Source organism: Kogia breviceps, chromosome 4 (genome assembly GCF_026419965.1).
Source record: "Kogia breviceps isolate mKogBre1 chromosome 4, mKogBre1 haplotype 1, whole genome shotgun sequence".
In the NCBI taxonomy this organism is placed as follows: Eukaryota; Metazoa; Chordata; class Mammalia; order Artiodactyla; family Physeteridae; genus Kogia; species Kogia breviceps.
Genome location: NC_081313.1, coordinates 178,140,777 through 178,154,952, shown reverse-complemented (window position 1 = coordinate 178,154,952; position 14,176 = coordinate 178,140,777). Strand labels below are relative to the sequence as shown.

The 14,176-nt window shown below is 59.0% G+C and overlaps 3 protein-coding genes across 13 annotated transcripts in view; 2 read left to right on the top strand and 1 right to left on the bottom strand.

Annotated features, from left to right (window-relative positions):
• The first annotated feature begins 573 nt into the window (after positions 1-573).
• Positions 574-4,044, top strand: VMAC (vimentin type intermediate filament associated coiled-coil protein). The gene is made up of 2 exons (XM_059059870.2): positions 574-775; positions 1,953-4,044. The coding sequence occupies exons 1-2, from the start codon at positions 585-587 to the stop codon at positions 2,269-2,271; spliced, it is 510 nt and encodes a 169-aa protein (XP_058915853.1). The 5' UTR covers positions 574-584; the 3' UTR covers positions 2,272-4,044.
• Positions 4,045-5,563: 1,519 nt separating this feature from the next.
• CAPS (calcyphosine) lies at positions 5,564-6,619 on the top strand. 2 transcript variants are annotated; one of them, XM_059059873.2, is made up of 5 exons: positions 5,564-5,621; positions 5,679-5,802; positions 5,870-6,047; positions 6,191-6,397; positions 6,468-6,619. In XM_059059873.2, exons 2-5 carry the CDS (start codon positions 5,720-5,722, stop codon positions 6,567-6,569), a joined length of 570 nt encoding a protein of 189 aa, XP_058915856.1. In that variant the 5' UTR covers positions 5,564-5,621; positions 5,679-5,719; the 3' UTR covers positions 6,570-6,619. The 2 variants fall into 2 exon arrangements, with proteins under 2 accessions (XP_058915856.1, XP_066889119.1); XM_067033018.1 differs by lacking the exon at positions 5,564-5,621 and having other exon boundaries at positions 5,632-6,047.
• A 495-nt stretch (positions 6,620-7,114) lies between these two features.
• The window catches only part of RANBP3 (RAN binding protein 3), a 54,577-nt gene continuing 47,515 nt past the window's right edge, over positions 7,115-14,176 (bottom strand). For 5 of the 10 annotated variants that reach the window (XM_059059857.2, XM_059059854.2, XM_059059861.2 and 2 more), the window contains 6 exons: positions 13,472-13,574; positions 12,932-13,056; positions 11,078-11,198; positions 9,188-9,330; positions 8,606-8,789; positions 7,115-8,519 (listed from right to left, as the gene is read on the bottom strand). In XM_059059857.2, coding sequence (XP_058915840.1) covers positions 8,476-8,519; positions 8,606-8,789; positions 9,188-9,330; positions 11,078-11,198; positions 12,932-13,056; positions 13,472-13,574 — 720 coding nt within the window. In that variant the 3' untranslated portion in view covers positions 7,115-8,475. The remainder of the gene's footprint in view (positions 8,520-8,605; positions 8,790-9,187; positions 9,331-11,077; positions 11,199-12,931; positions 13,057-13,471; positions 13,575-14,176) is intronic. The other 5 variants (XM_059059859.2, XM_059059855.2, XM_059059864.2 and 2 more) reach the window with 1 other exon arrangement.

The window sequence follows — 14,176 nt, the reverse complement described above, 5'->3', positions numbered from 1 at the left end:
GCTTAACGCGAAAGTGTCCAATCCCAGTGCTCGGATTCTTAGCGCGATGCGGTCCGTGCCCAGTTTGTGGCTAGTCCAACCCCTGGGCGAGATGAAGAATGCTCTAGGCTTGGGGCGTGGCCAGAGCCCAAACATAACCTGAAGGGCACTTGACCAATCCGGAGCTGTACGATTGCCTAAGGCTCAGGAACGCGGCCAATGAGAGAAGCGCAGCCGGTTCCAGGGGCGTGGCCAGGCTTGTGGGCCTGACCAAGCCGGCGCGGGAATGACCAATCCTGTTGCCAGAGCCCGAACTGGAGCGCCACCAGAAGACAAGGCCAACTTGGGGGCGTGGTTTGTTAATACCTTGGCCAATCTTGGAGTTAGGCCGGACTCAGGGGTGGAGTTTCGAGTTGCCGGAACCAGCGAGGGTGTTCGGGTTTGAGGAGGGCGAGACCCAGTCCTGGGGGCGGAGCCTAGCAGTGACCGTGGCCAATCACGCCGAAGCCCTGAACGGACCGCTGGGGGCGTGGCCCCGGGGGCGTGACCAGGGCCGGTTCCGGGCCGCCCGTGGGCGTGGCCGGGCCTGGACCGCGGCCGGGGCCATGTCAGCGCCGCCGCCCCTGCAGATCCGCGAGGCGAACGCACACCTGGCTGCGGTGCACCGGCGCGCGGCGGAGCTGGAGGCGCGGCTGGACGCGGCCGAGCGCACGGTGCGCACCCAGGCCGAGCGCCTGGCTCGCCACGACCAGCAGCTGCGTGCCGCCCTAGACGAGCTGGGCCGCGCCAAGGACCGGTGAGGCTCGGGGCCGGCCACATGGACTTCTCGGAGGAGGTGGGCGGAGGCAGAGCCGAGACTGGAAAGGAGGACCGGCAGGGGAAATCGTGTGCATTCACGTGGAGCCGGACTACTGGTGGGATTGGAAAAACAAACACCAAAATACTTGACTTAGTTTTCACTATGTAAAGTTGAGAGATGTCATACAAGTGTGGGTATCTAACTTAAACAGGGTCCATTTTACCACTAGGCAAAATCGGCTGGTCCTGAGTGGTGCAGGGACCACCAGCCGCCTGATGTAGGTACTGGAACCATGGCAGGTTCTTGAGGAGGGGAGGATGGGATGATATCAGCAGTTTTGAAGAGTCCCTCTAGCTGAGGGTTGAAAAGGATGAGACAAGTGCCCAGGGAGGAAGGTGGTGCTCAGGACCGGGTGGGAAAAAATTCAGAGCTGGTTGGATTCATTACTTCATCTTTACTGAGCATCTACTATGGGCCAGGCACTGTGCCGGGTATTAGGGCACATCAGTAAGACCTATGCAGCCTTGCCCTCAAGCAGACACATTGTTAGGCAGTTCCAATATGGGGTGATTGGGTGTGTGTGATGGAGGGCCACACGGCTCTGAGGGGGCCCAGAGGGAAGGCTTCCTGGCGGGGGAGCCATCTAAGCTGAACAACAAATAGGAAAAGATGTAGGGGACAAGGGAACTGCAGGAAGAGCTACGGGGATGGATGAGGGAGTGTGTTAGTCTGCTGAGGTGGTCGTTAAAGAATACCACAGACTGGGTGGCTTAAACAACAGCAAATCATTTCTCACAGTCCTGGAGGCTGGGAAACCCAAGATCAAGGTACTGACAGATTCAGTTCCTTGTGAGGGTCTTCTTCCTGGCTTGCAGATGGTCATCTTCTCGCTGTGTCCTCACGTGGCACAGAGAGAGAGCAAGCTCTCTGGTGTGTCTCTTCTTATAAGGAAACCCTCATGACCTCATCTCAACTTACCTCTCAATGCCCCATCTCCAAGTACTATCACATTGTGGCGTAGGGGTTCAATATATGAATTCGGGGAGGGAGGGACACAGACATTCAGTCCATAATAGGGGGGGCTTTATCCTGACAGGGATGGAGGTCGGGAGCAGGGGAAGAGAAACTCTGGCTCCCCCGGTGCCATAACTGCCCCGTCTTGCCTTCCTGCCAGCGAGATCGCCGCTCTCCAGGAGCAGCTGCTGACCTCCGAGGCTACTGTCCAGAGTCTGCAGGCTGCCGTGTGCCAGAGGGACAAGCTCATCAGGCAGCTGCAGCCCCGGGCTGAACTGCTGCAGGACATCTGCCGCCGCCGGCCACCCCTGGCTGGGCTGATGGCCACCCTGGCTGAGGCTGAGCGCCTGGGGCCCCTGCCGGCCAGTGACCCCAGTCACCCACTCCCTGGTGGGCCCAGTTCACACCTTGCCAACAGTACTGGGGAGGAAGAGGACAGGGACCACCTCCAGCCTGCTGTGTTTGGGACCACTGTGTGAGTCCCAGAGAGTAGATTCCAGAATGGAGAAAGAGGACCCCCTACGGGAACATTTTCCACTGCTGTGGGTGTCCTTGGGGGTCACCAGTACCCCAGAGAGGACCCCGTGGCAGAGCCATAATCCTGTCCAAACGTCAGAACCTGCTAAAGAGTCCTAGGTTTCAAATGGGCAGCCTGCAGGCCAAATGCAGATGTTGAACCCGGAGAGGAGTTTTTCTTTTTTTTTAAAGCAAAACTTTGAATCAATCAATAACCCTTGTTGGAGAACCGGCAGTGCTGACACAAAAATCTGCATTTCTAGCTTCAGACTGGGCTGTGCCTGCCTGGATCTGAGTCCAGGGCACCCTCTTCAGTGAGTGTGAGTTTCAGGCCCCACATGTCTCTTAGGGCCAGATGTCTGGCCCCTGAAGCATCCGAGTTTGAGACCTCTCTTTTTCTGGTGGAGGCGGATGATTTGAGTTTCTCACCCTCTTTTCCCCTTGCCCTGATTTTTGTTCCTCCCGAAGCATTCCCCATCCTAAAGCTTCTTCTTATTCTTCATCTCAGTCCAGAATTGTGAGCCTCAACCCTCAGGCCATTTTGCATTGGTTATATGAAGACAAAGTTTTAATCCTAGATTTTTTCCCCCTAATTCTATCCTTCCCTCAACCCAGGGAAGAGCGTGCGTGTGGGATGTGCTGAGATGTCTGCAGCCAGGCTTTGCAGCCCAGGCAAACTCGGGCATCCCATAAGCTTTTTTTGGTAGCGTCCTGCCTCAGGGTCTTTACACTGGCTGTTCCCTCTGCCTAGAATGCTCTTCCCCCAGCTGTCACATGACTAGCTCCTTGTCACTCAGGTCTTTGCTCAAACGTCACTTCCTCCCAGAGGCCTTCCCTGACCACCTTATTGGAAGTCATTCTTCTCCACTCCACTCCCACTGCCTCATTTTATTTTCTTTATGTAACTTCTTACCATCAGAGTGGAAGCTCCGTGAGGGCAGGGTTTTTGTTCTCTGTCACCAGTGGCTGGCACACCCTGGGAGCCTGGTAGGAACAGGATGGGCCTATGGGCCCTGAAGGGAGCCAGGGACCCCAGCACATCCCATGAGGTGCCCCAGCCAGTGTAGCTTTTTTTTTTTTTTTTTTTTTTTTTTTTTGCGGTACGCGGGCCTCTCACTGCCGTGGCCGCTCCCATTGCGGAGCACGGGCTCCGGACGCGCAGGCTCAGCGGCCACGGCCCACGGGCCCAGCCGCTCCGCGGCATGTGGGATCCTCCCGGACCGGGGCACGAACCCGTGTCCCCTCCCTCGGCAGGCGGACTCTCAACCACTGCGCCACCAGGGAAGCCCCAGTGTAGCTTTTGTAGCAGCGGCTGGCTCCTTTTTATATTCCTTAGAGAATCTATTTTTTCACTCCTTATTTCTATGCTGCCCATCTTGGCCCAAGATGTTCGGTGTGCTTTTTAAAAAAAATCGAAACAGGGAACCCAGTGCCCTTCTCTGCCCAGCCCAAGTGCCTGGCCTGGTACCATGGTAGCTTTTTCCCACCTCTTGACTCAGGGAATTGTCATACCAGGAACCACGGTGGGGCACAGCCCCTTTCAGCCTGGAAAGCTCAGCGTCCACCCTCTGCCCTCAGGATGGGGCCGCCTGGCGTCTCGGAGTGACCCCTCAGTGTGGCAACAATGGCCCGGTTTTCTCCTTTGGACGAATAGGGGTTTGGGGGTGCTGTTTGTACGAGGCGAAGGCAGGCTGGGGCCTGTCGGAGCTCAAGAATAAACCAAATGATTTCATGGCATTGGTCCTTCCTCCTTTCTTCCTGGTGTGGGAGCTGGAGAGGGGGCTGCTGTGCTGCTCCTGGTCCAGGGTGGGGCCCCGCTGGGTGGGGAGACACAAGTTACAGTCCCGGGAGCTTGTGCCAGGCACTCTACATACACGGTTGTGTCTCATCTCCTCAGCCAACTAGGCACACAGGCGTCACCCCATTTTACAGCTGTGCAAAGCAAGGCTCAGAGAGGTAAAGTGAAAAGGGCCTCTGGGTCGGAAGGGCCCTGGCCACTTCGAATCTTTTATTGTTGAAATTCTGATTCTATTAAAAACGTGGAGATGCCCAAACAGAGCTACAATAGTTGTGGTTACATTCTACATTTTTCTATTAAAAAAAAAAACTCGACATTTGTAACCCTCATAAAAATACACAATGGAGTATTTCTTTGCCTACGCAAAGAATTTTGGACTGCAGCAAGCCACAAGAATTTCTGCAGCAGAGTGCCACTGCAGTTTCTCATAAAACTGATGGTGTTGCAATCAGCTGTAGCTTGAATCGCAGCACCGGGTGGCTTGTGATCCACGGCTTGGCTTCTGACCGTGGCAGCAACTTTCGACAATACCACTGTGCTGTGTGCAACTACAAGCTTTGAAAAGCTCCTGCTGATCTCTGGGTCTCTGCGGGTGGCGGCGTCCCCAAACGGGGGCCCAGGTTTTGAGTCCTGGGAAATCCATGATCGTTTTCAATCCTGACTTGTTGGTGTAACTTACGCTCTCGGTCGGCAAGATGTCCAAAGTCTCGACAGAAGGCATTCTGTGATGGCGGCCTTGGTTCCTCTTGGATTACGGGTGTCAGGGGTCAGGGTCGCTTCTCCGGTCGGTACTGAAGCCCCTGGCTCAGCAGCTTGTCATGGGTCAGCCCGCCAAGTGATGTTTGAGAACTGGAAACCAACCCCCAGGTGACCCATATTGACTGGCCCTAAGTAACTACCAGGAATTGCTTTGTCCAAATCAACCTTGATGTCTGTAGGGCCCAGCCGTGAGCACCCCCCTGCTGGACGGGGGCCTGGGTCACCTCGAGTCCTTTAAACTTGGATCCCTCAGCAGCTTTGGCTGCAGCCCTGTGAAAAGGGGCTGGTGGCTGGTGAAGCCCAGAGAGGGGAGGGGACCTGCTCCGGGTCACACGGGGATTGGGCCTTGCCTCCCTCCACCCAGGACACCGGTCCCCGCAGGGCTGTGGCCCCACCTTTCCTCCTTGTGGTTAGGAAGTGACCCCCTCCCCGCCCACTCCCCCCCACCTGGGCCTGGCTTTATCCCAGGATCTGGGCACTGCAGGGCTGGGAGTAAGCGAGCAGCACAGAAGGTGGGCAGCGGCGACAGCAACGGCACTGCCCTGTCCCTCTCGGCCCGCCATATGCCCCCACAGGGCCGTGCTGAGGGCCATGAGGCTCTGGTGCATAGAGAGTTACAGCCGGGGCCCCTCCCGGTCTCCAGGGTACCGTCCCTTAGCAACAGCCCGGCCCGGCAGGACACACTGCCAACGCTGGGCAGAGCAGGCGGGAGGCAGGCGGAGAGGCTACCCGGACTCCAGGACAGACGAACGCCCGGTAAGGGAGCGGGGGCACCCGGCCCGTAGCCTGGTTGCTGAGTGGGAGCCCCTCCAGATCTCTCTTCCATCCAGCAGCCCAGGGAGCCCTGACCCATCATGGATGCCGTGGACGCCACCATGGAGAAGCTCCGGGCCCAGTGCCTGTCCCGAGGGGCCTCGGGCATCCAGGGTCTGGCCAGGTGAGCTGTCCCCTCACACCTCCCCAACCCCCCGGATCACCTTCCAACCACGCCCCCTGCCCCCCAGGTTTTTCCGCCGCATGGACCGGGACGGGAGCCGGTCCCTGGACGCAGGGGAGCTCCAGCAGAGCCTGGCCGAGTTGGGGCTGGTGCTGGACACGGCGGAGGCGCAGGGCGTGTGCAGGCGCTGGGACCGTGACGGCAGTGGGACGCTGGACCTGGAGGAGTTCCTGAGGGCGCTGCGGGTGAGGCCGGGCGCGCGACCGTGGGCGAGTCCCTCCATCCTGTCATCCGGGGGTGCCAAGTCCTTGTGGGCTTATCCACATCAGCGTGGGGACTTGGGGGACCTCCCGAGCTCCACCCCCCCGGTCACCACCGCCCCCCCCAGCCCCCCATGTCCCAGGTCCGGGAGGCAGTCATCACAGCCGCGTTCGCCAAGCTGGACCGCAGCGGGGACGGCGTGGTGACCGTGGATGACCTCCGGAGGGTGTACAGCGGCCACGCTCACCCCAGGGTGCGGAGCGGGGAGTGGACGGAGGAGGAGGTGCTCCAGCGCTTCCTGGACAACTTTGACTCCTCCGAGAAGGACGGGCAGGTGGGTGCGTGGGTGCCCCACCCCCTCTGCCCACACCTACGGTCCCCCCTGACAGCCTGTCTGCCCCCAGGTCACGCTGGCCGAGTTCCAGGACTACTACAGTGGCGTGAGCGCCTCTGTGGACACCGATGAGGAGTTTGTGGCCATGATGACCAGCGCCTGGCGGCTGTGAGCGGTGCACACCCGCTCGGCTGGCACCATGCAGCGTAGGGCCCCACCCAGCACCCCTGGGCCAGGGCCCCTCTCACCTGGGCTTTGAGCTGACCAGCCCCGGGGTGGGGGATGGAGGGGACTGTGGAAAGATTGAGGCCGCAGAACCGGCTGGACCAGGTCTCCAGGGACACGGCTTGGCCACCAGGTGTCAGTGGGACAAAGGTTCCAACGATGGGTCACTGGTTCAGGAGCCCAGGGAGTTAAGACCCTCCGTGCCCACGCCACGCCGACCCCAAGTCTCCTCCTGGCTCTGCTCAAGTGAACCTTGCCAGCACCCTCACCCCTCCCCTCGTGACTCCCGCAGGAAGCCAGGCAGCGCCCGGGTCGGGGAGCAAACCGCTCTTCCGTGAAGCAAGGCTCTGCACGGAGCGGCCGCTCTCGGAAGTCAGCGAGCACGGTCACCTGCCCAGGTGTGGAGTGCGGGGCAGGCCAGGCTGCCGAGGAACCGTTCCTGGCCAGGTGGCCTGGCTTCCTGAGGCCCCTGGGGCACGCAGGAGGCCAGAGTTCTAGTTAAAAGTTTTAATGTAGTTCCCAAATACATTTCATATGACAATCTTACATAAATGTTCCAAAACACATGGGCGTTATCTGGTTTTACTTGTCACTAGTTGGCTAAGGCTTAAAGCAGAGAAGTGTGACCGGATCTGCTGGGAGGGCCTTTGGTGTCGTCCCGTGGCTCAGGTGTGGACGCGGGTGCGGGCTGCACAGGCCACCCTGAGGTGTGGGCGGCACAGCTCAGATGGGCCTCCCACTCACCCTGTGAGGGCCCTGTGCACAGAGGCCTCCTCTGCGGGCCCCGCCAGGCGGGAGGCACCCAGCTGGCTCTTGGCCACGCTACGGGGTGGGGCGGGCAGAGGGCGCCGCTCCTGTGTGCGCTGCTAGTATGGGTTCTGCCCGCTGTCTGGAACCGGTCCGCTCGCTGCCCCCTCCTTGAAGGCCCTGCCAGGGTCCCCCTCTGCCTCTCACAGAGGCCCCCAGCCCTTGACCGTCTTGGGGCAGAGATGTCCAGGGCTGGGCAAGGAAGGAACGGCCAACAGCAGGAAGCAGGTTTGCATCTGGGTGCCTGATGACGGGTGACCCATGTTATGGGGACAGACAGGAGGATGGGCGGGGAGCCCTCCCACGCCCTCCCACGCCCAGTGACCCTTTTCTAGATAGGCTCTCCAGGCCCAGGGCCCAACCGCTCCGCATACCCCACGACTCGGCCTGGAGGAACCCCAGGTGGGGAACACGTGGGCCCAGCCCCCGAGCAGCTCTCAGAGCACCCCCGGCACGGGGGCCAGGGCCCCAGGGGGAACGAGGACACAGCCCGCGACGGAGCTATGCCTGCTCAACACACAGAAGAGAAGCGCCTTGATCTAGGAAACCAAACACAAAGCGTTGGGGGGGGAAAAAAAGGTCTAAAAATAAACCCCCCCAAATCAGAACGTGGGAGCTGGGAAGTAAAGACAGTAGTAACAGAAGGTCCAGCAGGCCCAGCGTGACATTGTGTGGACAGACCCGGTGCCCAGGCAGGTGGAGGCAGGGAGAGCCGGCGACACGGGGAGGGTGGGGTGAAGAAACGAGGGGCCCCAGTCCCAGTGAGAAGCCGTGACAAGTCTTAATGTGCCATTTCAATTCAAGGTGGGGAGGGAAGAAATGTTCTTTTTCGTTTTGCTCATCAATATGATGAGGTTCGTGTCCCAAACCACATTCAGGCAGTTCCCGAGTCTGCTTCTGAACGGGACGTGCGGATCCAGACTGTGGCCACCCAGCGGGGAGTGTGGTTCCCGAGCCCCGCGCCTCGACGCTGCCGGAGGGAGGGGCGGGCGGGCGGGCAGACAGACGGACAAAGCAGCAGGCTCGTGGGCAGCCGGCTCCCGGCGCTATGTGCTCCCGGCCGTCTGCCCGTCCCCTTCGTCGCCAGCGCCTGTGGGAAGCGGTGGCCTGGCTGTCAGGTGTCTTGCCCTGGACACAGCCCCAGCCCTCGGGTCAGCCCCGGGACCCCCGGCTCACCGCCTCCGGTGGCCCCCGACGGAGCCAGGACGTCGTCGTCGTCACTGTCGTCCTCGTTGGATGGGGCCGCCCCGGGCTCGGGGGCTGGCGTCCTGGCCTCCTGCTCCTGCTCCACACGGCTGCGCAGGGCCAGGATGCGGTGGTGTAGGGCCGCGTACAGCTGGCCCGTGTCCTTCGAGCTGGCCTGGGGGAGGCAGAGGGAAGGGCCAGGTTACAAGGCCTCACGGGGAGACCCCTCCTCAGTTGATGTGGCCGCAGCCCCTGCTGTAATGGGATGCCCCAGCTCCCAGGCTGGACTGGGGAGGAGCCTGGCCTCTCTCCTCGACAAACCCGGGGACAGCAGACCGAAGCTCCCCCAGGCCCAGGGCCTGTCCTCCCAAGGGGTCCACAGAGCCTGCGGCCGGGCCAGCCTTCAGCGAGCCATCCCGACCCCGGAGGCCTCCTACTCTCCCCGGCCAGGTCCTCAGTGTAGGGCTCTGAGTGCTGGGCATGGGGCTGCCCTGCCCTTGTCCGGGGGCTGTTTGGACAGCTTTGCTCCCCGAGAGGCCTGGGACAGCCCAGCCCGTCCCTGGGGCTGCTCACCGAAATCAGGAAGACCTTCACGCCCTGGTCCTCAGTGTCCATGGCTGTGATGCGGATGCTCTTCTCGCTGGCCTTGTCCATCTGCATCTGGGCCCACAGCTTGGTGTTGAGGATCAGCCGCAGGCTGCCCTGGGTCCGCATCACTGCAACCAACGAGGCCGTCAGCCCTGCCCCCCACCCCTCCACGAAGTCGCTACGAGAACAGACACAAGCTGCAGGAAAGCCAACACCCCCAGGGTGAAATCCCACAATCCCCCCAAGGTCCATGAAAGCCTCCTGTCTGCTGAGCAGCAGCCCTGGCAACCCCCCACCCCTGGCGGCACATCCAGTGGGTGGAGCTGGTGCCAGGATGGCGGCTCCCCTGGGGAAGGGGCTGGTCAGGCGGCAGCAGGAGGCGGAGGTGGGGCTGCACACCGGGGACACGCCACACGAAGTCAACGCCCCCGACCGTCGCCACCCACAGGCCAAGGCGCAGCTCCGGCCCCATGGAAAGGAGCTAACTGCTGAGAGGAAGGGTCGGGGCTGACCGCTACGCAGAGCTTCCATCAGGAGGGAGGCAAAGGTAGACTGAGGGCAGCACACGCTGGAGAACAGGGAACAGGCCTCCCCTCTCTGGAGATGTGTGTGAGACCACGAGTTCCACCCACAGCGGGCCCAAGGCCAGTGCTGTCCTCCTCGATTTGTCCGAGCCGACCCGCCCTGCCCGAGCCCCAACCCCGCGGACACGGGTGAGCCCTGGCCTTCCTGCCAGCCCGGCCCTTCCCGCTGGAAAGCCTGGAGCAGACTACGAGTGGTCACCCGAATCTGGGTGACCCTCAACCCCGCAGCCCTCTGGGCCCGGCCTCACAGCCCAACCCGCCCCCGAGGTGGACTTGGAGGGAAGGAAGGTCAATGCCAAGGATCAAAGGCTGCGTGGGGTGAAAGGAGACTACGGCTGGGAAGGATCTCAACAAGGGAGGGGACAGCGCAGTTACAACGAGGCTGGTCACAGGCTGATGACCCAGGGGCAGAGCCACGAGCCGCGGGGGCTCAAAATCCTGCGCCCTCTCTGTCCACATACACTTGCACGTTTCCATTAGGGAAAATGAAAAAGAACAGTGCCCGAACAGAAGCCCAAGTGCAGAACAACAGTGCTGAAAGGACGCAGCATGAGCTATGCCTGGGCCAGGAATGGACGTTTCTGTAAAGGCCGCAGGACAATTTTAACTTGGAAGGATTAAAAAAACAAAACAAAACAAACAACAAAACAATGAACACACACCTTTCACATATATACAAACATGCCCCCCCACACATCCTTTCTGTAACAAGCGTACTTCTGGGAATGAGATTCACGTGTAGACGGCCCCCGGAGCATTACTTACAAGCCAAAAAAAATTAGGAACCACCTAAATGTCCATCAACAGGGAAATGGCTAAATACACTCATGGTTGATGGAATGTTAATTAACGTACAAGTTTTTCAAAAACAGTCGTATTTTAAGGAAAATTTAACAACACAGGAACATGCCCACAAAATGGCAAGTGAAAAGAGCAAGAGACAAAGTCACCCTACTTCCTTAACAAAGATCCACAGAACAGGAATGGACCGCCAAAACATTCTTGGCAGACAGAGATTTCCCTCTTTTTATAAAGAGATTTTCATTGATGTTTGATTTCTTTGTTTACTCACCATGAAACAACTGACACTTTATAAGAAAATAAGTTTGAAAATGGCTAAATCCTTTTATCCACTTTCACGATCCAGAAGAGGAACATCACAGAAGGGCTGGAGGCTGGAGCCTCTGGGCCAGGCCGGGTCCCGCAGGCTGAAGGCCGGCTGTGGGTGCAGATAGGGAGCCCCGCCCTGCCGCGCCCCAGGTCCCTCCACAGAAACCTGGCCGAAGCTCACCTAGTCGGGACTGCAACGTCCCGTCGTCAGTCGATGCCATGTCATTGAGTCTGAGCAGCCCCCGGCCTCTCTCCACCCACGACTGCGAGGTCTTGTCAAAGACAAACAGCTTACACTGGATCTGGAACACAAGGCGGCCCTCTGGGTGAGCAGTGACCCTGGCCGGGCAGACAGACCCCAGGAGCCTGCAGGGAACCCGCGATGAACCACCAGGGTCAACCACCAGGGTCAACGAACTCTGGTCTGGGGGACACGTCTGGCCCTTTTCTGTCCTGCCCTCGAGCTAGAATGGATTTTACATCCTTAGAAGAGTATTAAAAATAAAAAAATCATTAAAGAAATGCAAATCAAAACCACAATGAGATATCACTTCACACCCTCTAGGATGGTAATAACCAAAAGGACAGATGACCACAGGTATTGGAGGATGTGGAGAAATCAGAACCCTCACACCTTGCTGATGGGGATGGAAAATGGGGCAGCCACAGTGGAAAACTGTTCTCCAACATGTTAAACATGGAGTTATCACATGGCCCAGAAATTCCACTCCTAGGTATCTACCCACGAGAAGTGAAGCACGTGTTCACATAGAAACTATTACGTGAACGTTCACAGAGCATCACTCTTAATACCTCAGAAGTGGAAACAAACCAAGCGCCCACCAACAAGTGACTGGATAAACAAATGTGGTCTATCAGTACAGTGGACTGTTATTCGGCCATGAAGAGGAGTGAAGCGCTGACACACGGTCCAGCAGGGATGAACCTGGACAACGTGGCCCTCAGTGAGAGAAGCCGGACACAAAAGGCCACATGTTGTACGATCCCATTCACATGAAATGTCCACAACAGGCAAATCCACAGAAACAGAAAGTGGGGTTGCCTGAGGCTGCAGGAAGGGGAACAAATGGGCAGTGACTGCTCATGGGCACAAGGCTTTTTTGGGGGGGCGCAAAAATGTTCTAAATTAGGCAATATAGTAAAAATCACTGAACTGTACGCTTTAAAAGGGTGAATTTCATAGTATGTGCACTGTACCTCAATAAAGTTATAAAAAAAAAAAATGCAACAGAGACCACACGTGGCCCTTTACAGAAAAAGTTTGCAGATCTTTGTAAGTCAATATCTCTCAAGATGGACAGATAAGAAAAACTGTGAGTGGGAGAAAAAAGTACCACTAAAAACCCCACATTAAAAACTCCCCAGGGCTTCCCGGGAGGCACAGTGGTTGGGAGTCCACCTGCCAATGCAGGGGACACGGGTTCGAGCCCTGGTCTGGGAAGATCCCACATGCCGTGGAGCGGCTGGGCCCGTGAGCCATAACTACTGAGCCTGCAGGTCTGGAGCCTGTGCTCCGCAACGGGAGAGGCCGTGACAGTGAGAGGCCCACGCAGCGCGATGAAGAGTGGCCCTCACTCACCACAACTAGAGAAAGCCCTCGCACGGAAACGAAGACCCAACACAGCCAAAAGTAAATAAATAAATTTATTAAAAACAGAACCCACTCCCCACAGCCACATATACGTGGCTTATGGACACACACACACACAGGTGTGTGTGAAAGGACGAAGAGCAGACGGAGGCCCACCACCCTGGACGTGCTGCCCCAGGAGGGGAGGGAGATGGGGACGGGGCACGGGCGCCACGAAGTCTGGTCTAAGAAAAGAACACAGCACCACCGGGACAAAACAATCACAGCTGCTGACTCTGGGTGGCAAGAGGTGTTTGTTACACATCTTTGTAGTTCCCTGCACTATCGAGACCGTCTCAAAACAGACCGTTTTGCTCTAAAACAAAGCAGTACAAGAAGTCCGCTAGCCGCACCGACGGGTCCCCAAGGCCGGGCACGCCTCACCTGCAGCACGTTGCTCTCGGCCTCCTCCCCAGTGATCACCTCCACCTTCTCCAGCAAGCACTTCCGCGCCGTTGCCTTGGTGTAGGCGGCTGCCGACTCGGCCAGGGACTCTGCAATGTTATTAGCTAAACGACACTGACTGTTGATTTGGTCAGGGGGAGGGTGTGCCTCACAGGACACCCAAAGGGTGGCTCTGGCCTCAAGGGGGCCAGCACCTCGGGCCCACAGCGGACCCTGGCAACGTGCCATGTAACTCTGTCTCGGAGTCTGCAACTGCGGCCTCCCACTCTCAGGCTCAGGCGAGGACAGCAGGCAGCAGACGGCGAGAGACCCCCGAGGGCGCCGAGAAGCGTCTGCCGCCTCAGGGCGAGGGGGAGGGCGACAACCACCTCGACCCCAACCTGGTCGCCAGGCAGGGCCGGGGGCCTCGCCCCCCTCCTGCTCACTGGACTCCGCACGCACGACTGTGGGCTGTGGCCGAGGGTGGTTCACAGCGTCCCCGTCCCTGCCTCCCCGAGACGGGGCAGGACCGAGGCCTACCTTTCTCGGGGGTGGCCTCCTGGGACGAGGACTCGGACCCGGACTCGGCCACTGTGTTTTCTCTGTTGGCATCTGGGCTGACCTCGTTTAACTTGGGCGGGCTCTGCAGGGAGCGAAGGTGCACAGGAGGAGGGGGCGTGTGGGGGTGGTCCCGGGGGGCTGACCACTGTGGGAGAGGGAACCCCTCTGCCGGGAGGCAGCTCTTGGCGCCCCTGCCCGGCAGAGGACCGCCCTCTGCCGACGCTGGCTTCCCTCCCGCACTCTGGGGACCCGCCCGGCCCCAGCCCCTCCTCACTCAGCACCTGCCGAGCACCATCAGATACAGGCAGTTCTCAGTCCTCACAGGCCCGCCCGGGATGTGCACGCGAGCTGCCTCTGGAGCCTCTGTGGCATCACCTGGAGGCGTGTGCCACCAGCTGACCCTGGGCCACCTGGTCCCCCTGGCCCGTGAAGCACTTCTTTGCCTACTTCATCGTAATCAAAAAAGGACAGTACTGACGCTCGAGAAAAGAAGCAGGCGCCTCCTTAGTGTAACAAACACTGAGACCAAGACGGCAGGAATCAGGTGGGCCCCAAACAGCGCCTGAGCCACCCTCACAATGGACACAGCGGGGCTGTGTGTATATGATTGGGAAAGAAAAGGAAGAAAAAGAAGGAAGCAGGTAACAACCCTAGAAGCCCATCCCGGGCTGGCTGGGAGCCACG